The sequence below is a fragment of the Mirounga angustirostris genome, unplaced genomic scaffold (genome assembly GCF_029215605.1).
Source record: "Mirounga angustirostris isolate CCGP_5_RB_7025 unplaced genomic scaffold, mMirAng1.0.hap1 SCAF_10, whole genome shotgun sequence".
In the NCBI taxonomy this organism is placed as follows: domain Eukaryota; kingdom Metazoa; phylum Chordata; class Mammalia; order Carnivora; family Phocidae; genus Mirounga; species Mirounga angustirostris.
In genome coordinates, this window is record NW_026991718.1 from 114880152 (window position 1) to 114903552 (window position 23401).

General features: G+C 38.2%; 1 protein-coding gene across 2 annotated transcripts in view; it reads right to left on the minus strand.

Moving 5' to 3' along the window:
- The window catches only part of TRPC4AP (transient receptor potential cation channel subfamily C member 4 associated protein), a 65773-nt gene that overhangs the window by 38890 nt on the left and 3482 nt on the right, over nucleotides 1-23401 (minus strand). For both annotated transcript variants that reach the window (XM_045885655.3, XM_045885654.3), the window contains exons 2-6: nucleotides 13940-14068; nucleotides 11218-11334; nucleotides 6325-6382; nucleotides 3887-3942; nucleotides 1444-1572 (exon numbers count right to left, since the gene is read on the minus strand). In XM_045885655.3, coding sequence (XP_045741611.1) covers nucleotides 1444-1572; nucleotides 3887-3942; nucleotides 6325-6382; nucleotides 11218-11334; nucleotides 13940-14068 — 489 coding nt within the window. The remainder of the gene's footprint in view (nucleotides 1-1443; nucleotides 1573-3886; nucleotides 3943-6324; nucleotides 6383-11217; nucleotides 11335-13939; nucleotides 14069-23401) is intronic.

Consider the following 23401-nt stretch of genomic DNA (forward strand, 5'->3'; position numbering starts at 1 on the left):
GGACCAATCCTAGACTCCTGTGCTCAGACTGCCAGGGAGTCTGGTGTTTCTGCCCTGGGAGCCCCCTTTCACACACTGGCTGGAGCATACAATTATTGGAAAAATAACAAAGCCTTTTTATCAAAGGGCACAAAGAGTCTGTCTGGGACCCACACACATCTCCAGTGTGTTCTTATAGACAATGGACCACTTGTGCATCTTCTGTGCATGACAAGCAGGGCCTGGGGAAAATGCAGCAGAAAGACAGAAATGAAAGCTGGGGTAACCACAATGCACACAGGTAGCCTTTTCCCTGCAACAGCAACTCTAAGAGTCTGCTCCTGCCTCCTCAGTAGTAAGAGGAAGAAATCTGCCAGCCTGCAACCAACATGGAGGTGTGGAACAAAGACTGGGGAAGGAAGCTCCACATCTTCACAAGCATTATGCAAAAATCTAGCAGAGGTCTATAGATGTGTTTTTTGGGGTAGTTCTTGTTGATAATTTTTTAATTTACTGTTTCATTTCAATCACAGTTGTTTGGTTTTTCTTTTTTCTTTCTTTTTTTTTTTTTGTTAAGTAAGCTCTTCACCCAACATGGGGCTTGAACTCACAACCCTGAGATCAAGAGTCCTATGCTCCAGCGACTGAGACAACCAGGCACTCCTCTGTGTCTTTTTTTAAAGAAGGGCGCCTGGGTGGCTCAGTCGGTTAAGTGACTGCCTTCGGCTCGGGTCATGGTCCTGGAGTCCCGGGATCAAGTCCCGCATCGGGCTCCCTGCTCTGCGGGGAGCCTGCTTCTCCCTCTCCCCCTCCCCCTGCTCGTGTTCCCTCTCTCGCTGTCTCTCTCTCTGTCAAATAAATAAAATCTTTAAAAAAAAAAAAAAAAAAAGCATATTCTGGATCTTTTGAATGTTCATCTTATGACCAAGTGGCAGGATGTCAGTGTTCACATCTGTGTCCTCTATGCTGGTATCAATTAAACTTTAACTGCTGAAGACTAATGAGAATAAACAGAAGTGGACTTAAGTAAAAGTCGAACATCACTACCCAGGGGAACATAGCCGAATGAAGGAAGGTTTCACAGCATTCAAATAAAGAAAAACGGTAGGAAAATGAAGTCATCACAGAGCATACAGCAGTGGTGAGGGGCAAACTGATTTCAACAGAGTAACATTAGCCATCACATTAAATTCACCAAGTCAATCTGAACTTTTGAGTCTTATCATTAGACTGATTTCAAATTATATACTGGTTTAGGTTTTATCATCATTCAAAAACCATCAGAAGGAGTATGACCTAGTTTTGTACTTGAATATATTTAAGTAAAAAAAAAAAAAGTTAACACTAGCAATATGGAAGATTTTTCTTTTAAAAGAGCTCTGTACATCATTCAGGTCTGAGAATCCAACTGTCTGAGATACCCTCCCCCATCAGGTCACCCATCTGCTGGAAAACATAGCTCACCTTTTTAACACCCAAAATATCTTCAATGAGGGTTGCTGTTTGTAAGAATGTTTTCTTACTCGTCATCAATGTAAACAGGAAGATCACAAAGTCATTTTTTTCTGCCAAACGCTTTGTAACTCCTTCCGTCTATCACAAGGGAAAAGGAGAGAAAAGGCAAAATAGGTTATAATCACAAAATAAAAAGTGAAAAGCAAGGCATCCCCCTTCTAGAAACTGGAAAAGCAATTCCAAGCTACATCAGGAATTCTTGGCAAAGGCCTTAAATCACTAAAACTACATACAAAACATTGTGTGCAAATGCATTTTGGGGGGAGGGGTTTTTTCACGGTAGGTTCATCATCGGTTCTTGACCTAGTATCTATCTGCCTAGTAACTAAATGAGGAGCTACAAACTACCATCCAGTAGGCCAAGTTTTATTTGGCCAGCAGTACATTTTAAATTTGGAATGTAAATGTCTTTAGGCAGGACATGCTTACTCCAGGTCAGCCACAGTCTGCACAAGTTTCCACCCCAAAGCAGGCTCGGTCAGACATTTCTTGGTTTCTGCCTAATCCCTGGAATTAAGCCAGATCAGCACAGAATTGGACCATATCATCCTATGTTCTTTACATTTTTGTTTCTTTCCTCCTTCCTTTCTTTCTTTCATGAACTGTGTTTTGCTGGAATATTATTAACATTAGGTGTCATTAATAACAAACAACCTCATAAAACTAATCACTACATGGAAGTTGCCAGTGATGGAGTCATTACATCATACACATGTCAGCTTTTAAAATAAAGACAAGTTCTTACTGACCTTAACTACAAGAGTAGCTGTGTGTTAGCTGAACACTATGTTAGTTTACTTTTATCTTACCGGTCTGTTTGTACCTATCTGTCCACTAGCTACATGTGGCTACTGAACACCTGAACCGTGGCTAGTCTGAACTGAGATGTGCTCCAGGTATAAAAAACACACTGGATTTTGAAAGCTTAGTACAAAAAAGGAGGTAAATATCCCATTAATTACTTACATTATTTACATATTGGAATAATCTTGATATACTATGCTAAATAAAATATATTATTAAAATTAACCTCACCTATTTCTTCCTACTTCTTTTCTTCCTTTCTAAAAAAATGTGACTATAAGGAAATTTAAAATAATTTTTTTTTTTTAAGATTTTATTTATTTATTTGACAGAGAGCAAGAGCAGGAACACAAGCAGGGGGAGTGGGAGAGGGAGAAGCAGGCTTCCTGCTGAGCAGGGAGCCCGATGTGGGACTCGATCCCAGGACCCTGGGATCATGACCTGAGCCGAAGGCAGACGCTTAACGACTGAGCCACCCAGGCGCCCCTTAAAATAATTTAAGTGACTCATGCTGGATTTCTGTTGCATGGGACTGTTACAGATGCTGAACTGTATTAAGTGCTGAAACTTACTTCCCTGTTTGTGTTGGTTGGTAAGAAGCTTAAACCCAAATTTGTGCCCCATCCAGACGACAGATGATTTTCTGGTCAGCCCAATTCCTGCATATATGTTATACCCTCACCTTGTTCTACACTTTTCTTTCTTACCTACTTCTAAATTTATGATTTATGATCTTGGTAGATTTTACATATCACAAGAATGCCTGAAATCTTTCTGAATGCGGCCAGAAATGAAATGGAATTAAATGTTCCGTTGTATTTTCATAACATAAAGGTTTCACTTCTATAGGAGCATTTGTTTCATTCTGGCGAGTATTATGATTCACTGCATACAGGTGACAACATAAGTTCCTAAAAGACAGGTACGGTGTCTTACAAAAACTAGCACTTGTATGTTGCTTTACTAAGTGCTTTCACATCTATCATCCCACTTAGTCCTCACAACAAGCCTACGATGCTAGTAAGATTACTGACTGCACTCTATAGATAAGAAACTAAAGCTCAGGAAGGTGAATTAATAAGCACTGAACCAGGAGCCAGAACTCCAAATCCAGTTCTAGCACTAAGTGCAAGGCTTTTTCCTTTCTACCAAATTGCTGTTTTATTCACCATTCTTTCCTTTTCAGAGGTCAACCAAGCAGAGTCTCCTGCTTAATACATTGGTGGGGCTTCTGGTTCCGGTTTTGTTTTCTAACAAGGAAAATGAAGGAACAGAAATAATATCTTAAAGGTTACAGACACTCTTCCAGTGTATGTATCCACTTGATAAATGATTGGTCAGCGTCTGCTCCAGGGCTAAAGGAGATCACTACCTGCTGGAGCAGCCCTGACTCAACAATTTCTATGAAATTCTGCCTCCCCACAATTTCCACCTGCTGGTGCTGGTTCTCAGGCCCACATAAGTAAGTCCAATACCCGCATGTCTGAGGATAGCTCTCATGTCCACCACCCCCACTTGAACTTTCCCCTCTCAAGCACTGCAGATGTGGCGGGGACATAACTGGGGCCCCAGGGGCAGGCATACTTACACAGACACACGTATTATACAGGATGCTCAAACAGTCCTTGGACATTTCATCACTTACTGAAAGTGAAGGGGGAATAATTGATTATTTTTCTCACTGAAAATATGGCATAACAGAATTAAATTTTTTGAACCTTAGAACTGTTCCTCACAATCCCCTCCAAGATGATTATTTCCTTTTAGCATACCTCTTTCCAGTCCTTGCTTACCAAAGATTTTCACGATGCCCATCAGAACCTACAAACCAATTTGTATACTGATTTTTGGTTGGATGGAGTAGCCATTTTCTTCTTAAGCTCCATAGTCTTCATACTTTCAACCTATTGTGGTGTCATCTCTTAATAGCCATGTTCCCTTTGTAGTTTGCTTAGACTATGGCCAGGGTTTTCGGGGGATTCTTGTTTTTTAAATAGACTAAAAACAAACAATTTCATATATGTATGTGTAGCCTTTTTCTGCTTGTGTTGCGTCGGTTCCTCGAGAAACACTTCCAAAAGCAGAACTGCTAGAATCCAAAGTGTAAGCTTCCTGACTGCACGTTACAGATTTCCACTGAAGGTTCTACTAGCAGCAAATAAGGGTATCATTTTTACTAAAGACTCACAAGTGTGTTTTTGTTTTGCTTTTTGTTATTTCTGTTGGGGAAAGGTCTCTTAATGCCTGACCTATTAACTCCAACAAAGAACTAGCTATTTCTCTGTGAGCAGGAATGGGGAATACGACAAAAAGGAAACAATTTTTATGACCCCTGAGCCTGGAGAGGATAAAACTGAGTATGAACCATCAACAAAGTGTTTTTGCTCAGCATTACTTTTATTTTTAAAAACTATTTCCATTCATTCCTATGTTGCCACAAACTCTAAAATGTTAGGTCTCCCTCTGAGATATCAATGGGCAGCCCTGCCAAACTAGCCTGACCAGAAGGGTTATCTGATATAATCTGGAGACAATGCAGATGTCCCACATCCCTTATCACTACCCTTCAACCTGTGGGGGCTTTTTCATTTATCTCATGACTTCAGAGTAGGTTGGAATACCAGATCAGTGCATCTCTGCATTTCTAGACCTTTCATTTTCAAAAGGAATTGCAATTCACTCATTCATCAAATATTTATTCACCATCTACTCTAGAGCAGATAAAGAATACACAGTGGTTAGCAAAGAAAAAAAAATAAAATAAAAAAAGACAAAGTCTCTAAACCCAGTAGGAGGAAGAGAGAATAAATACACGACAATTACAAGATGCTACTTGCTATCAGTGTAGACAGAATACGAAGAACCAATTTAGATAGAGTACAAAGCTGAGACATCAAAGACAAATATGAAACTTCTTACATTGCTGCACATACAAATGAGGCCTTACATAATACGTTTGTTTGAGTTAAGGGGGGGGGGGGTTTCAATTTAAAAAAATACGTATTTTTCCTTTTGCCTCATTGCATCTGAGAGAGCAAGATGGGTCCCCAGCAGCTCTCCTGGAGCCATCCTAGGAAGTTTGCCCACGGTTCTCCTTCTTGCCGCCTATGCTCAAACTGGTACAGTCTGATCAGGAAATACAGCCTCAATATGGGCCACCAGTATTTCTGTCAGTACACGAAGGATATAGGCTTCATTTAGTTGGATTAAGTAAACTTCTTTGAATGGGTCATCCAAGATACCTACCTCACCTGCAGATATCCAAGATATCTACCTTAATGCTAGCTCATTGTATATAAAATAAAAATACTTCAATTAAAAAAAATATGTATGCGATGTTTGTAGAAGGGCATTCGTCAAATGTTAAAAGTGATTTCTGGCATGTATGTATGTATGTATTTTTGTGACCTCTGGCTTGTGCCAGAGTGCTCTTACTTTTTTTTCTTAAATACTGAATACCTGAAAATAATATTTGTAACATGTGTATAAGTTACAAGAAGGGATAACAGAATAATACCCATAGACCCAACACCCAGCTTAAGAAATAATATGCTACCAAAACACTTTGACTTTCTAACCTTTACCATTTCTGGTAATGACTAAACTTTTTACCAAGAGCACATATCACCCTTACAACAACAAAAAATGTATGTATACTTTTTAAAATCAAATAAATGATCTTACCAGGTTACTCTTCGTTACTCCCTCAATTAACTAGATAGGAGAAATAAGAATTTCCAGAGAAAACACAAAAGCTGGGCCCACGGACTATTAGAAACTACAACGATGCAATTCTTTTAGCCCAGTGGCTTTCACACGTTTTCATTTAAAGCCCCAGATCTGTATTTCTACCCAGTACAAAATGAAGAAAGAGAGCTCTTAGGTGGGGGAGGAGAGTGCATGCTGCCTCTGAACGGAAGGCAGACCCTCACTGTTGAGCTAGGAGGGAAAACAAGAGAAGCCCCTAGAACCACATCATATCAGCAAGCTGGGAAAGGAGGACCAGTGGCTCACAAGTATACTTACTTTTCAGTTTCTGTCCCCGGATAGAGATTGTAGGCCTCATAAGAATTTCTACAAGGAGCTATATATTAAAAAAAAAGTTAACAATGAAAGAGAAGAAAATTGGGTAAAATCTTCAAAATTAACTCCAAGCACAACTTATAAAACAATCTTTGCCATGACAACTGATGACCCAAATATCTGTCATAGTACTGAAAGACCCTCTGGTTCCCAACACAGCCAGAAGGTGGTGAGGCTCGCGGGAATGAGCACTGTACCAAGGGCCAGGAAACCATAGTCACAGCTCAGCCACCTAGTCCCCATATCAACTTGGGCAAGTCAATGTCCCTCCATGGCCTCAGCTTTCTCATTTAAAAAAATAAGCATGTTGGACTAGATAATCTCTGGGATCCAATGTGGCTTTAATTTTTTAAAAGCTATAGAACAGGGCGCCTGGGTGCCTCAGTTGTTAAGCGTCTGCCTTCGGCTCAGGTCATGATCCCGGGGTCCTGGGATTGAGCCCCGCATCAGACTCCCTGCTCGGCGGGAAGCCTGCTTCTCCCTCTCCCACTCTCCCTGCTTGTGTTCCCTCTCTCGCTGTGTCTCTGTCAAATAAATAAATAAAATCTTTAAAAAAATAAAAGCTATAGAACATTATCACGAGGATTCCTCTTTTGCTTTAAGAACATTTATGTTCTTTTACAGACATTAAGTTAATTAAACAGAATTTCAAAAGATACACGTATAAAACCGTTAATACAGATTTCTATGGGGGATGGGGATGATATGCATTCATTTTTCATTTTACATACTTTTTTTTAAAAGATTTTTTATTTATTTATTTGAGAGAGAGAGAATGAGAGAGAGAGCACATGAAAGGGGGAGGGTCAGAGGGAGAAGCAGACTCCCTGCTGAGCAGGGAGCCCGATGCGGGACTCAATCCAGGGACTCCGGGATCATGACCTGAGCCGAAGGCAGTCGCTTAACCAACTGAGCCACCCAGGCGCCCCTCATTTTACATACTTTTAATACAACACGATTTTTACTTAAACTCTTTACAATAAGCATGCATTTAAAAACCCATTCTGTTGAGACAAAGGACAGTTTATTATGAGAAAATGGTCATCAGGAAGATATAACAATTATAAATACATGCACCTAACAACAAAACCTCAAAGTACATAAAGCAAAAGCTGACAGAACTGAAGTAAACAAACGATTCAAAAATAAGACACTTCAATATCCTACCTTTAATAATGGACAACTAAGCATCACCAAAGAAATAGGAAGACTTGAACATTATAAAACCAACAAGCTCTAACAGACATCTATAGAAGATTTTGCCTAGCAACAGAATACACATTCAACTCAAGCACACATGGAATATTCTCCAGGATAAATCACATATTAGACCATAAAACAAGCCTCATAAATTAAAAGGCACTGAAATTACCAAAGCATATTCTCTGACCACAATGAAATGAAATTAAAAATTAATAACAAAGAAATTTGGGAAATTCACCAATGTGGATAATTAAAAAACAAATCCTAATTAATCAATGAGTCAAAGAAGAAATCACAAGGAAAACTGGAAAATACTTTGAGATAGATGAATACAGTAAAACTTATGATATAGCTAAAGCAGTGTTTAGAGGGAAATTTATAGATTTGTAAATGCCTATACTTAAAAAAAAACAAAAAACAAAAAAGAATTATCTCAAACCAGTAACCTAATCTTCCATACTGAGACACTGGAAAAAGAGGTACAAACGCAAAGCAAGCAGAAAAAAGGAAAAAATAAGAATTAGGGTAAAAACTAATTTAGTAAATCAACTGTATCACCACTGACCTTACAGAGAACAAAAATTACCTTCCTTCTGATGGACACTTTTAACTACTATATATGAAGCTACACTAAGCATCTTCGTATACAAAGTTTCATCTCATTTTGACTTATGTCTTCATGAGAGATTTACAGAAATGTAAGCAAGGCAAAATGGGTAATGATCTTTAAGGTTTAAGGCATACTAAACAGTTTTCAAAAGAGATGCCTCACTTCTCACAATCATCCAAAGGCATAAGATGCTCAACCACACAGAATATAAATTCAAGTGGAAGATGAACTAAATCAATGAATAAATGAAAAGTTCCTGAATGCCAAGCTATGGATTACACCTGGCCCACAGACATTTCATTTGGTCCACACCTACTGAAAAACTGGGAGATTTTACGTAAGAATCTAGATTTCCCACATCCCCTATGGCAACCGCAATTAATGGGCATTAAAGAGTCATTTCCCCATAAAAGGGACCACATTCTCCACTTCTCCACAGTCCCTGCAGGCATTTAATTTACACACAATCCCACTGATAGAAGAATGCAAATTTTAAAAACTATGAAGAGAATATCTAAAGTACTCTTAGAATGCATAATAAGACAACCCAATTAAAAAACGGGAAAGGGAGGGGTGCCTAGGTGGCTCATTCAGTTAAGAGGCCAACTCTTGATTTTGGCTCAGGTCGTGATCTCAGGGTTGTGAAATCAAGCTCCTGTCAGGCTCTGTACTCAGCAGGGAGTCGGCTTGAAGAGTCTCTCTGCCCCTCCCCCACCACGAGGTATGAGTGCTCTTCTAAAATAAATAAATCTTTCTAAAAAAAATACGAAAAGGAGGTATTTTCCAAGGAAGACATACAGATGACCTATAAGCACATAAAAAGATGCTCAACACCATTAGCCATAAGACAATACACATCAGGGCGCCTGGGTGGCTCAGTTGGTTAAGCGACTGCCTTCGGCTCAGGACATGATCCTGGAGTCCCAGGATAGAGTCCCGCATCGGGCTCCCTGCTCAACAGGGAGCCTGCTTCTCCCTCTGACCCTCCCCCCTCTCATGTGCTCTCGGTCTCTCTCATTCTCTCTGTCTCAAATAAATAAATAAAATCTTAAAAAAAAAAAAAAAAGACAATACACATCAAAAGGACAGTGAGATACCACTTCACACCCAGGAGGATGGCTATAACCAAAAACACAGATAACAACAGATGTTGACAAGGATGTGGAAAAATAAGCGCCTGCATGCACCATAGGTGGGCATGTAAAATGGTGCAGCTGCTTTGGAAAACAGTCTAAAGGGTCCTCAAAAGATTAAACGTTAAGAGTTACCAGCAAATCCACTTCCAGGTATACACCCAAAATTAATAAAAACATACGTCCACACAGCAAGTGGGACACAAATGTTAAGAGCAGCATTCTTCTTTTTTTTTTTTTTTAAGATTTTATTTATTTATTTGAGAGAGAGAGAGAGAGCACAAGCACGGGGAGCTGCAGGCAGAGGGAGAAGCAGGCCCCCCACTGAGCAGGGAGCATGATGTGGGGCTCGATCCCAGGACCCTGGGATCACTAGCCGAGCTGAAGGCTGACTGACTGAGCCACCCAGGAGCCCCAAAACAGCATTATTCTTAACAGCTAAAAGGTAGAAGCCCAAAAGTCCATCAGCTGACAGATATACAAAATGTGGTATATCCATGGATATTCTTCAGCCATAAAAAGGAATAAAGTACTGATAACAGGCTACAACATGGATGAACTTGAAAACATTAAGCTAAGTAAAAACATTAAGCTAAGTAAAAGAAGTCAGTAACAGAAGACCACATATTACATGATTCCATTCAGATGAAATGTGCAGAATAGGCTTATCTATAGAGATGGAAAATAGAATAAAAGTTGCCTATGATAGGGGTGTATAGGGGAGTGATAGCTAAAACATATGGAGTTTTTCCTGGGGTGATAAAAATATCCTAAAATTGACTGTGGTGATGGTTGCACGTATCTATGAATTTACCAAAAACCACTGAATTGTATACTTTAATGGGTGAATTGTATGGTATGTGAACTATATCTCAATAAAGCTTTTTAAGAAACTGAAGAAATACCATTTTTCTCATATCTACTTAATAAATATTTAAAATTTACTTAAAATGTACCATTTGGTAAAGAAGGCTACTGGGGGCTGGTAATGTTCCATTTCATGATTTGGGTGGCAGTGACAAAGGTGAAGTTCTTTTGTTTCTGGAAATTACTGGTGTACTTTTCTATAAGCAAGACTTCAATAACACAGTCCATAAAAACCCATATATATACACTGTGTTGGTGATGGTGTGGATCAACAGACACTCTTATACTTTGTTACTGGGGATAGAAGCTGATAAAACCTCTTAGGTATATAATTAATGAGTTTATAAACAATAAAGCACACATGTTTTGATCCCATAGGTATATACTCCCATGTACAAAAACCTTTACTGCAACCCTGTTGTAAAAGGAAAAGTGTGAGAAAACTCTAAATGCCCATCAATTGGGGCCTGGGTAAATAAATTACGGTATAATTATACCAGGGAATACTATATAGCTATTTAAAATAATGAGGCAGATTTACATATACTGCATCTATCCCCAAGCTAGAGAATTACATGGAAAAAGCAAGGTACAGAGCAGTATCTGTATATGGGGTATGCCACCTATATGTGGGGAGAAAATAAATCTAAGGTGAGAACAGTGGGGGTTATTTACACACACACACACACAAACATACACACACACACACATTACCACAGAACATCTCTGGAGGGACACAGAAAAACTAGAAATCACAGCTGCCTCTGAGGAAGGGATGGGGGATAGGAGACACACCTTTCACTTTGTGCCTTAAAAAAAGAAAAAGGTGGATATATTATCAACTCAAATAAATCAATTCTTCTCATGTAAAAGCTATGGTGTTCAACACAGGTGAGTGCCCCTGAGCTTCCGAGATTAAAATTCTGAACTGTTTGCTATAAATTCTGAAATGTCTCATTTCTCCCATTTCAAGAGTTAAATACTCAAGCCATTAAGCAGTAGTAATAATGAACAACTACTTACATCAACACCTCCAAACAGGTCAAAAATATAAGTATTTGGATAAGTGGTTTCTTGGGTAAGTTTCCTCTCTTCAGTAACAAATGCCATAGCCTCCATGGAGAGAAGAGGAGAAATTTCCTAATTTAAAAAAAGTATACAGAGACTTTCAGTTTTAGTATCCAAGAAGAACCACACACCAAAACATCAGTTTGCATTTTCGTCACAATCTGAATGCCCATGAGCCCAAAGATAGCCCCCAATGAACAACAATAGAAAAAAATAATCTTACAGAAAAGCTAATATGATGATCAAAATTTGAATAGTAACAATAGCTCAATTATCTAATGCTTATTATGTACCAGATATGGTTCTAAGTACTTCATGCATGACCCTTTTTAATCCTCACAAACCTACAAGATAACAGTAATTTATTATCCCAATTTTATAGATAAGCAAAATGAGATACAAAGAAGTTGTCAAGGTCACACAGCTGGTAAGTGACAGAGCCAGGATTTAAATCTAGGAAGTCTAGCTCCAGAGTTTGCACTTATGGAAGAAAAAGTAACTATTTGGGGTGAAACAGGAGATAGTGTGGGAAGAATCCAGGACCCTACTCTTATGCTCTCTTCAGGGATCTTGAGGGAAGATGGAACACGATGGGCTGGAGCAGCAGTTCTCACACAGCGGTGAACATCAGAATCACTTGAAGGACTTGTTAAAACCCATTCGGCTGAGTCCCACCTGCAGAGTTTCTGATTCAAGAGGCCTGGGGTGGGGCCTGAGGATGTGCATTTATAACAACCTCCCAAGTGCTGCTGATATTGCTGGTCCAGGTACCACACACCAAGAAAAAGCAGAACTCTTACAGACAACCTGTTATGTTGGGCACCAGACTTTGATACTTTAGCCCATCTAATCCTTAAAATAATTCAATGAAATGAGTATAGTTTTACCCATTTTATATATGAAAAGCAAAATCACAAAGTTGCCCAGGCTCACGTAATCAGTGATTGAACCACTTACTAAAGACTGAACCACTTTCTCTGGGTCTCATTTTTCTCAACTATAAAACTAGGCAGTAATTCTTGCTGGCAACATGGTACAGTGGAAGCTGGCCTTAGAAGGATGACAAATCTGGGCTCATCATGTGATAGCCACAGGCTTTGGGTGGCTTATTGCTGAGGCTGTTCTCTCAACTGAAAAAGGGAATTGTAGAAGACATCTGGGTTTGCCTGCCCACTATCTCTTTTTCTCTTCTTCAAGTAAAAACCCCATTTCCTTGGGGAAAAGGCCCCTCACCACTTTCCACAGAGTTCTGCTGCGGCTGCCACCAAGCACCTCAGTGCTAGCCCCAGGAGCAGGTGATCAGGCCTCATCAATAGTCTCTCAGCCCCCTCACCTCAGTGGCTGGCCCAAGTTATAGAAATGTCACCCTAGAGCTGTGATCACGTGGAGAAACATGAGACCAAACACAGATGTCAAGATAAGAAATGGATAGCTTAACCCTGTTCAGCCCCCTGAATTCACACCTGTGTTCTCCAGTTATGTGAGATGATAAAGGATCTTTCTCGCTAGTCTGAGTGGGTTACTGTCACTTGCAATCAAACTTATTCTGGACTAAAACAAATAAGTATACCACCATGTCACAGAGTTACCATAAGAATTAAATACACCTGGTACACAGGCTTCAAAGAAGCATGTGTTCGATGAATAAAGAGATAGTGATCACACAGCAAGTACTCACAAATGTTAAATTTCTCTTTCCTTCTACCCTGTATCTCAGATTTTGCAGGAATCAAGTGTAATAATGTATAATTCCTTGCAAAGAGTTTTCAAACAAGTGTAAAAGACTATAATTATTTCTATCCCAAACTATAATACTAAGAATACAAAACACCTTTTTTTAATTAAATAAACTTTTATTTAGAAATGATTTTCAATTTATAGAAAAGTTGTACAGACAAAACATCTCTTCTTAAAGGTAAAACTTATTTGCTGCCTACTGTATTTGAAAATGACTTACGTGATATAATAATCAAAACTTTACCTATGAAGAACATTATATCAAGTTTCATTATGATCAACCATAACTTGCACGGGTTTTAACTGCAGCTAGTACTGGTGATCTAAATTCAAATTTGGACCCACCCCCCCCCCAAGCTAAAGTTTAGATACAATAACTCCAGACCTACTGATCCAGAAACTCTGGGCAGATGCATGGGGCCCAGCACTCTATTTTACCAAGCCTTCCAGGTGATTCTGATACACACTCAAGTTTGAGAACAAGTGCCTTAGCATCTCTCTGCACTCTTCCATCCCTCTCCCAACCATCAACCCCAGTTCCTTCATCTTCTTATGTTGGTCATAATGGATCAACAACCACAAGGCTACTTCCTTGAACCTTTAGCAATATGGGAGTTTTAAAAATCCTGCTCAAAAAGAATGTCATCCCAATCCCAGGACATAGTGTTGGCCTCCCAAATTAAGCAAGCACTGCCACAAAACAAGTGTGAAAAAAAGCCCAGAAGGATAGACAGAGGGAACTTAATGGTGAATATCTCTGGGTGGTGGGATTATAGTTCATTTTTATTTTCTTCTTTGTACTTTTTTTGAATTTCCCAAATTTTCTACAGCTTACACATTAAAAACAGGCTATTTTAAAAAGTACACTGAAGGAGAAAAAAACAGACATCTGTGTCACCGAGGCTTTGAACGCAACCCTTCCAAAGCCCCTAAGAGTTACCTTGAGGATGTTTTGGCACTCAATGAAGTCACTGTGGAGGTGGCTGGTTGCATACAGCTTCAGGAGCAGCTGAGGAATGCCACTCCATTTAGACTGTTTGTCCCTCTCTGCCAAAAATGTCTCCGTGAACTGTGAGTCGAAAGAAAAAAAGAAAAAGGAACATTTTACTGGTGAGGAATGAACTACTAGCATGCACGGCAAAGGAAAGCAGCTGCCTCCTAAACACACCCAGCACAAATAATTCAAAGGTCTCTTTCTAGAAACCTTCAAAAGCTCCCCAACAGCCTACAAGCGAAAAGTCCAACTCCTTCCCTTGTGACACAGCAGCCTATGTATCACCTACCCTCCTCTCTAGCTTCATCTCTTTCCCAGTGCACGCTCCAAGCTCCAAATGCACATGTTCTCTATGACTCTCTGCACACGTTCTTCCTTGCCTAAAATGTCCTCTCCCTGTCTTTACCTGGAAAGCTCTTTCTCCTTCTCTGAAGTGTAAGCCAAATAACCAGAAATGTTCCTTGCTGGGTCTTCCCCTCTCTCTTTTTTTCCTTTTAAAAGATTTTATTTTTTTATTTGAGAGAGAGAGAGAGCGCACATGCACACACGCACACTAGGAGCGGAGGGGAAGAAGGGAGGAAAGCATCTCAAGCAGACTCCACACTGAGCATGAAGCTCGACATGGAGCCTGACATGGAGCCCGACATGGGGCTCAATGCAGGGCTCAATCCCGTGACCCTGAGGTCATGACCTCAGCCCTGAGATCAGGGCCTGAGTTGGATGCTCAACCAACTGAGCCATCCAGGCACCCCTCCCCTCTCTCCTTTCTAAGCGAATAAGTGACCCTCCTCTGAGGCCTTACCTAACACTTTTCTTCTGCATCATAATTACTGATTCACTTGTCCCCCTCCTTCTGTACATCACAAGCTCCTTCAGAGTAGGTACCAGTTGCGTTTATCGTGCCCACCTTCTCTCTCTCAAAGAATGCCAGGCACAGAACAGAGACTCAGTAAATGTTTGAAGGAACCTAGTCTAATGACAGGTTCATTAATCAATTTATGGCACAGTTCCACTAACACTCTTAGGACATATCATTAACCAGGGGCTGGATGTGAATTATTTTCATATACACTTGTCCCTCGATCAGATCAAAAGCACCTTATGACTGTTATTACAGCACATGCAGGTCTTCAATAACGTCCTAGTCTATCCTGACGCATATTAGTCCTATGATTTTGGACAAATCCCATTATCCTTCCTGAGCTTGTTTTCTCAGATGGTAAAAATAAGATAATACAGAAGTTAATAGAGAGGTAATGAAATGTTTGTGAGAGTAATCTATTTGGGACAACCAAGGGTACTACCATTTCTGTAGGTAAAAAAAAAAAAAAAAAAAGACTGAATATCAGCAATTTCGTATCATTCAAGCTAGTTCAAATCAAGGCAAGTCCAAACACAATGGGAAACCATCTTTCCTTTCTTTGAAAGGAAAAAAAGAAAACATGGGGGGGCACCTGGGTGACTCAGTCATTCATTAAGCGTCTGCCTTTGGCTCAGGTTATGATCCCAGGGTCCTGGGACAGAGCCCCACAACAGGCTCCCTGCTCGGCAGGAAGCCTGCTTCTCCCACCCCAATCCTCCTGCTTGTGTTCCCTCTCTCGCTGTGTCTCTGTCAAATAAATAAAATCTTTAAAAAAAACCAAAAAACAAAAAACGGGCGCCTGGGTGGCTCAGATGGTTAAGCGTCTGCCTTCGGCTCAGGTCATGATCCCAGGGTTCTGGGATCGAGTCCCACATCGGGCTCCCTGCTTAGCGGGAAGCCTGCTTCTCCCTCTGCTTCTCTCTCTCTCTCGTGTCTCTCATGAATAAATAAATAAAATCTTAAAAAAAAGTTAAAAAATTTTTTAAAAAATAAAGAGCTTGACATTTAAAAAAAAAGAAAACAAACATGGTTTTATGGGACTCAGCAAAAGTAGTGTTTACAAATTTACAGGTATAAACATTTATATTAAAAAGGAAAGATATCTCAGATAAATTATCTAAACTTCCACCATGAGAAACTAGAAAAGAATAAACCAAACCCCAAACAAATACAAGGAAATAAATACTACTACAAAAACAAATGATATGGAGAACAGAAAAATAGTCAAGAAAAATCAAACAAAATCAAAAGTTGGTTCTTTGAAAAGATCAACAAAATTAAAACTTTAGTTATAATGACCAACTTAACACTGACTCAAGTAACTAAATTCAGGAATGAAAGAGGGGACATTACTACCAAACATATAGAAATAAAAAGGTTTATAAAGAAATAGTAACAATTATATGCCAACAAATTATACAACCTAGATGAAATGAATAAACTCCTAGAAAGACACAAAAAAACTGAAACTGACTCAAGAAGAGTTAAATCAGTGATTTAATAAGAAAAAAGGAAAGAAAACTACCAAGAAAAGCCCAAGTCTAGATGCTTCACTGGTAAATTCTACAAAACATTTAAAGAGAAACTAAAAATTCTTCACAGATTCTTCCATAAAACAGAAAAGGGAACACTTCCCAACTCATTCTGCTACCCTGATACCAAAATCTGATAAAGATGTCACAAGAAAACTACAGACCAATATCTCTGATGGATAAAGACACAAAAATCCCCAGCAAAACACTAGCAAACCAAATCCAGCAACATGCAAAAAGGATCATACACCATGACCAAGCAAGGTATATTCCAGGAATGCAAGGTTGGTTCAACATATGAAAATTAATCAATCTAATCAACCTGATAAAGGGTATTTACCCAAAACCCACATCTATCATCATAATTAACAGTGAAAGCCTGAATGCTTTCCCACTAAGATCAGGAAAAAGAAAGGATGTTGATCCTCACCACTTCTATTTAACATTGTACTAGTGATTCAGGCCAGAGCAATTAGGTAAGAAAAAGAAATAAAGGCATCCAGATGGAAAACTGGATGGAAAAGTAAAACTATATTTGCCATCCTATGATCTTATATATAGAATACATTATGGAACCCATATATAAAACTATTAGAGCTAATAAATGAGTTCAGCAATGTTGTAGGATAAAAACCGATATACAAAAAAATTAGCTAAATTTCTACACACTTACAATAGACAATCCAAAAATGAAATTAAGAAAACTGTCCCATTTATAATGAAACCAAAAATAATAAAACACTTAGGAATAAATTTAACAGAAGGAATACAAAACTTATAAAATGAAACTACAAAAAATCATTGAAAGAAATTAAAGGAAGTCTAAATAAATGGAAAGCTATCCATGTTCATAGATTGGAAGGCTTAATATTGCTAAAATGGCAATACTTCCTATATTGATTCAATGCAGTTTCTACCACAATCCCAGGTGGCTTCATTAAAGAAATTGACAACCTGATATTAAAATTCATATGGAAATGCAAGGGACCCAGGATGGCCAAAATAATCTTGAAAAAAGAGTACAAAGTTGGAAGAATCACACTTACTGATTTCCAAGTTTATTACAAGCTTATAATAATCAAGACTTTAGCATAAGGTTAAACTAGATCAATGGAATAGTACTGAGATTCCAAAATTAAATCCCCACATTTAGGTCAACTGATTTTTGACAACAGTGTCAACACAATTCAATGAGGAAAAAAAAGTCTTTTCAACAACTGTTGCTGGGACAACCGGTATCCATAAGCAAAAGAATGAAGATGGACTCCTTTATACATAGCATATACAGAAATTAACTCAAAATGGATCACAGACCTAAATGTAAGAGCTAAAACTATAAAACTTTTAGAGGAAAACATGGACATAGATTTCATAAACTTAGATTAACAATGATTTCTTAGATATGACCTCTAAAAAACAAACAAAGGAAAAACAGGTAATTCATCACACTGAAAACATAAAGAACAACTATATGAACATCTCAATTGATGCAGAAAAAGCATTTTGTAAGATGCAACATCATAAACTGAAAAAAGAAGTGAACAAATAATGGTATCTGCAGAAAACCTTGAGCAAACATTATACTTAGTGGTGAAATGTTTAAGGCTTCCCCTCTTAGATCAGGAACATGCCACTTCAACTCAGGCAGCACAGTTAGGGAAGAAATAGAAAAAATATAAGATTGGAAAGGATAAAACCTTCATTTGTAGATATGATATTTGCAAATGACTGTATACATATACAATCCAAAAGAATCTAAAGGTAAAGTATTAAAATATAAGGGCCATGTAAATACAAGAATGACATAAAATCAATCTTGTTTTTATATTACACCTACAGTTAAAGAGGGGGTAAGAGAGGAGGAGGGGAGGAAAGGGAAGGGGAAGGGAGAGAATGACTGTATTGTACTCAATAGATTGAATGCAATCCCAAACAAAATTTTGTTGTAAAAATGTACAAATTCATTCTAAAATGTATATGCAAATGGCAAAGGGCCAAGAAGAGCCAAGGAACTCTTGAAGATAACTAAGCAGGAGAAGCCACTCCTATTCAATACACTATAGCCAAAATCAACACATATAAAGTTACAGAAAATAAGACAAAGTGATATCAGCACAAGAATAAACAGACCAGTGGGAAAAAAAATAGACAGGAAACTGACATGAAAACAGATACCACAGCACACTGGTGGAAAAAGCAACTTTTCAATAAATAATGTGGGGTCAACTGGATTATCTTTATGGACAAGCTTACACCACATCCAACAATAAATTCCAAATGGAACATATATTTAAATGTAAAAGGCAAAACAATAAAGCTTCTAGAAAATAAACAGAATTTCTTCATGATCCTTAGGGTAGGGAAAGATTTCTTAAATTGAATCTAAAAAGTGCTAACCATAAAGGAAAATAGTGATACAATGAGCTATATTAAAATTAAGCACTTGTGTTCACTGAAAGATCTTTTCAGAGACTAAAAAGGGAAGCCACCAAATGAGAGAAATATTTATAAAACATCATTATAAAGGCTCATATCCAGAAAATGAAAAGAACTTCAAATCAATAAAAAGAAAAAAAAAAACCCAATAGAGAAAAATATGCAAAAGATCTAAACAGGCCATCCACAAAAGATGATGATGTTCACAAATGGCCAACAGACTTCTGAAAAGGTGCTTAACTTCATTAGTCATCAGGGAAACACAGACCAAAACCATAATGAGATACCAATACACAAACACTAGAATGGCCAAATTTAAAAAGACTGGCAACACCATGCATGGGTTAGTGAGAACATGAAACAACAGGAACTCTCATACATTGCTGGTGAGACTATAAACTAGTACAGCCACTTGGGAAAGTGTTCGATAACAGCTATCGGTGTTGAACCTATGCATATCCTATAACCCAGCAATTCTACTTCTAAGTATATACCCAAAAGAAATTGTGCATATATGCATCAGGAGACACATACAAGAATACTCATATAAGTGGTACCCATAAAAGCCCCAAACTGGAAAAATCTCAGATACTCATCAAAGGTAGAATGAATTGTGGTTTGTTAATAGAATACTACACAGCAATAAAAATTAATGAACTACAGCTTCACCGTTATCATGAATGAATCTAACAAATATTGAAAGAAAGCAGATTCAGTACATACTGCTTAATTCTATTTATGTAAAGCATAAAAACTAGTACACCTAAATAAAATATTAGAAGTCAGGCTAGTAATTACATTTGGAGAGGAGGAAAAGTAGAGCTGCAGACTAGAGGTACAGAGGTGATCTGGCTGGCTGCTACATAGTTGATGGTAGGAGAGAAAATGGCTTTTAAAAATAGAAGGACCCTAAAAAATTTTTTTTAATTAAAAAATAAAATGAGGAGGACCCTAAGAGAACATTCAGTGTATTTTACAGAGGAAATTAATGTCAGGTGATAGACATGACTTTTTCATAGTTGTTACATATTTTTTAGTTGTTACACATTTTAATGTGTATCTACACAAAAATGTCCAGCACAATGAATAAAAAGAAAGACTCACCATAATTAAATTTCAGAATGCCAGAGAGAGAGATGATCCTAAAAGCTTTCAGGGGGTGAGGGGTGGGAAAATAGGTCATATACTAAGGAATGGGAATCAGAACAGAACCTCTCAACAGTTACACCAAATGCTTAAAGACAATGGAATTAACAGCATTAAAAATTTAGGGAAAAATAACCTCCAACTTAGAATTTTATACCCAGCTAAACTTAATATACAAGAATAAAAGACATTTTCAAACATGCAAACTTAAAAAAAAAAAAAAAAGCCACTTCTCATGTACTCTTTCTTAGGAGGCTACTAGAGAATGCACTCCCCCAAGAAAGACAGGATTCTTGAAACAAAGGATCTAAAACATAAAAAAAGAAAATAAAACGCTTTGAATTTGGTGAAAGGAAATCCCAAGAATTCAGATATATAGCTGTCCTAGCAAGGACCTAATTCAAATTGGGAGGAAGATGGAGAATTCCAAGAAGGATTTCTTTTTAAAAAAGAAAGTTTTAGAACTGGGACTAAATTATAAGCACACAAAAAGCAAAGCAAATAAAAAAAAAATTTTTTAATGAGATTATTCTAGTGAAAGAAGCCGACTCAAAGGCTACATATGGTACAGTTCCATTGCAATGACAGTCTGTAAAAGGGCACAGGACTAGGACAGTAAACAGATGAGCAGTTGCTAGAGGATGGGGATAGGGAAGGGGTTAACTACTACAAGGGAATTTTCTATATCCTAACTATAGTGGTGGTCACACAACTGCATTTGTTAAAACTCCTAGAACTAACAGGCACACCTCGGAGACATTGTGGGTTCGGTTCCAGACCACTGTAATAAAGTTAGTCAAATGACTTCTTTGGTTTTCCAGTGCATATAAAAGTTATGTTTACATTACACTGTAGTCAATTAAGTGTGAGATAGCATTATGTCTAAAAAAATGTACATGTCTTCATTAAAGAATACTTTATTGCTAAAAAATGCTATCATCTGATCTTTTAGCAAGTCTTAATCACTGATCACAGATCACTATAGCGTAATAATAATGAAAGTTTGAAATACTGTGAACATTACCAAAGTGTGACAGAGATACCAAGTAAACAAATGGTGTTGGAGAATGGCACCAATAGACTTGTTTGATGCAAGGTTGTCACAAACCTTCAATTTTGTAAAAATGCAGTATCCATGAAGCACAATAGACAAAGCACAACAAAACAGAGTATGCCTCTATACACTAAATAGGGTGAATTCTACTATATTTGTATCTCAATTCAAAAAATGGGGGGTGGGGGAGACAGTGGCTTTTAACTCAAAGGGAAACAAAAAAATATACAAAGCATATACTGTTGTATACTATATGGCTCTACTGCAAACAATGATATCATCATGATCATCATCATATACTTAACACCAACAGCCCAAATTGTGATATAATTATATTAGGAGAATGAAAAAGAAATATGTGGCATAGGGTGTTGTGAATTAAATCCTAGTTTACAAGGGAAGAAAACTGATAATGTCTAAAATTGAAAAGTCAAGAAATAGCCTTAAAAGCATGTTACTTAGAAATACTGGCTACCCTGTTTCCTGCAGAACCCTTCCCCTGCAAAATAAACAGCTACAGTATGGACAGTGGCTGTGTGGGGAGGGTAGAATTGAGGGGTAAAAAGTGGGGCAGGGCACAGCCATTTTTAATTACAAGGCTCACCATACCCAGAGAGCTTTCCTATCGTATTCCAAATATTCAACTACACAAGGAATTTCTTTTACCACATCTACATTGTCTTACAAGGCTTTTACTCCCGTTTAAAAATAATCATTTGGATTTTGTTTTCCTTGTGAACAGCTGAGTACTGTGATGAAAGAGCCACCAATCCAGTCATCTTCAAAGCTAAATTACTGGCAGGTGTTGTATGGGTTTCTTCTCTTGGAGTACTTGTGGTTTGACAGTTTATAGCAGTGATAATCTCTTACATCATGCTGCCTAAGCTGTCAACTGTTCAGTGGATGTGACATTTCCAGACACTTAGTTTTCATTGACTTATTTTCTCTTTACTGCATTCTTTTTAAACAAAGGCTGAATTTCATAAACATATATGTATATCTTATTTGTTTAGTCCTAAGTGTAAGATATTTTTTTTTTAATTTATTTATTTTTGAGAGAGAGACAGCACGCAAGAGGCAGGGAGCAGAGGGAGAAGCTGGCTCCCCGCTGAGCAAGGAGCCCAATGTGGGACTTGATCCCAGGACCCTGGGATCATGACCTGAGCCGAAGACAGATTTTAACTGACTGAGGTGCCCTAGTCCTAAGTGTAAGATACCTTATGTCTTACAATATCATATTAAATGCAAGTAAATAGCGGTCTTTAAAAATAATTCATGAAGGGGGCACCTGGGTGGCTCAGTCGTTAAGCGTCTGCCTTCAGCTCAGGTCATGATCCCAGGGTCCTGGGATCGAGCCCCACATCGGGCTCCCTGCTCTGTGGGAAGCCTGCTTCTCCCTCTCCCACTCCCCCTGCTTGTGTTCCCTCTCTCGCTGTCTCTCTCTCTCTGTCAAATAAAATCTTTAAAAAAAATAATAATAATTCATGAAGATGAATAACCTAACTACTTTGTTATTCTGATTATAAATGTTAACCAAGGAATACTTGTGTCCACTTTAATGGGATTTGTTTTGTTTTAATATAATTAGGAGTGAATTTTATAGTTTGTAAGTACAAAAACTTCCTGTTAAAATGAATAGTATTTCTATTTTTAATTTATGAGAATTTATCCTACCCTGGGGTTTTTCAATACCAAATTACCCTTAACAGGCAAGGGAAGGCTGTATTTGACTTAAACCCCTAGGTGTCACAAATACTAATGCTTAGGATGAGGCTAAAACAAGTTGTGCTTATTGAAATTAACAAAAAAAGAAAAAAAAGGAGGGGTCAATCTCAAGAAAAAGTATGAAGTAAGTAACATTCAGGTAGAAATTAGATATGCCAGTAATCATGAAGGAAGCAATGATTAGCATTTGGGAAATAGAATGAGGATGCCATAACCTAGTTTGCCACCAGACTGCCAAACCGAAGGATTAGCTCTAGGGGTGGTGGGTCATGACCTGTTTGAGTTACTCTGCTTTGAGCCTAGGGTTTGCCTAGTCTACCCCTTTCCCTCAGCTCCTACTGATCATGCAGGTCTTGTGCACCCAACTCTAAGGAATATGGATTTGATTCTAACTGCAGTGGGATGCCACTGGAAGGCTTTAAGCAAGGGATCTGTAAGATCTAATTTGCTGTAAGGATCAAACGTGCTGATAAACATACATAAGCTCTGTAAACACTAAAGCATTACACCAGCATTACTTTATTACCTTGAAGAGGACAAATTAAATGGGAGAAAAGAAAATACACTAAAACCCACGTAGCACAGGCCCGTTCTAAATCATGCGGTCTGGAGTCTTCTCCCAGACTTCTCTTAAATCCCATTTAGGGAAATGG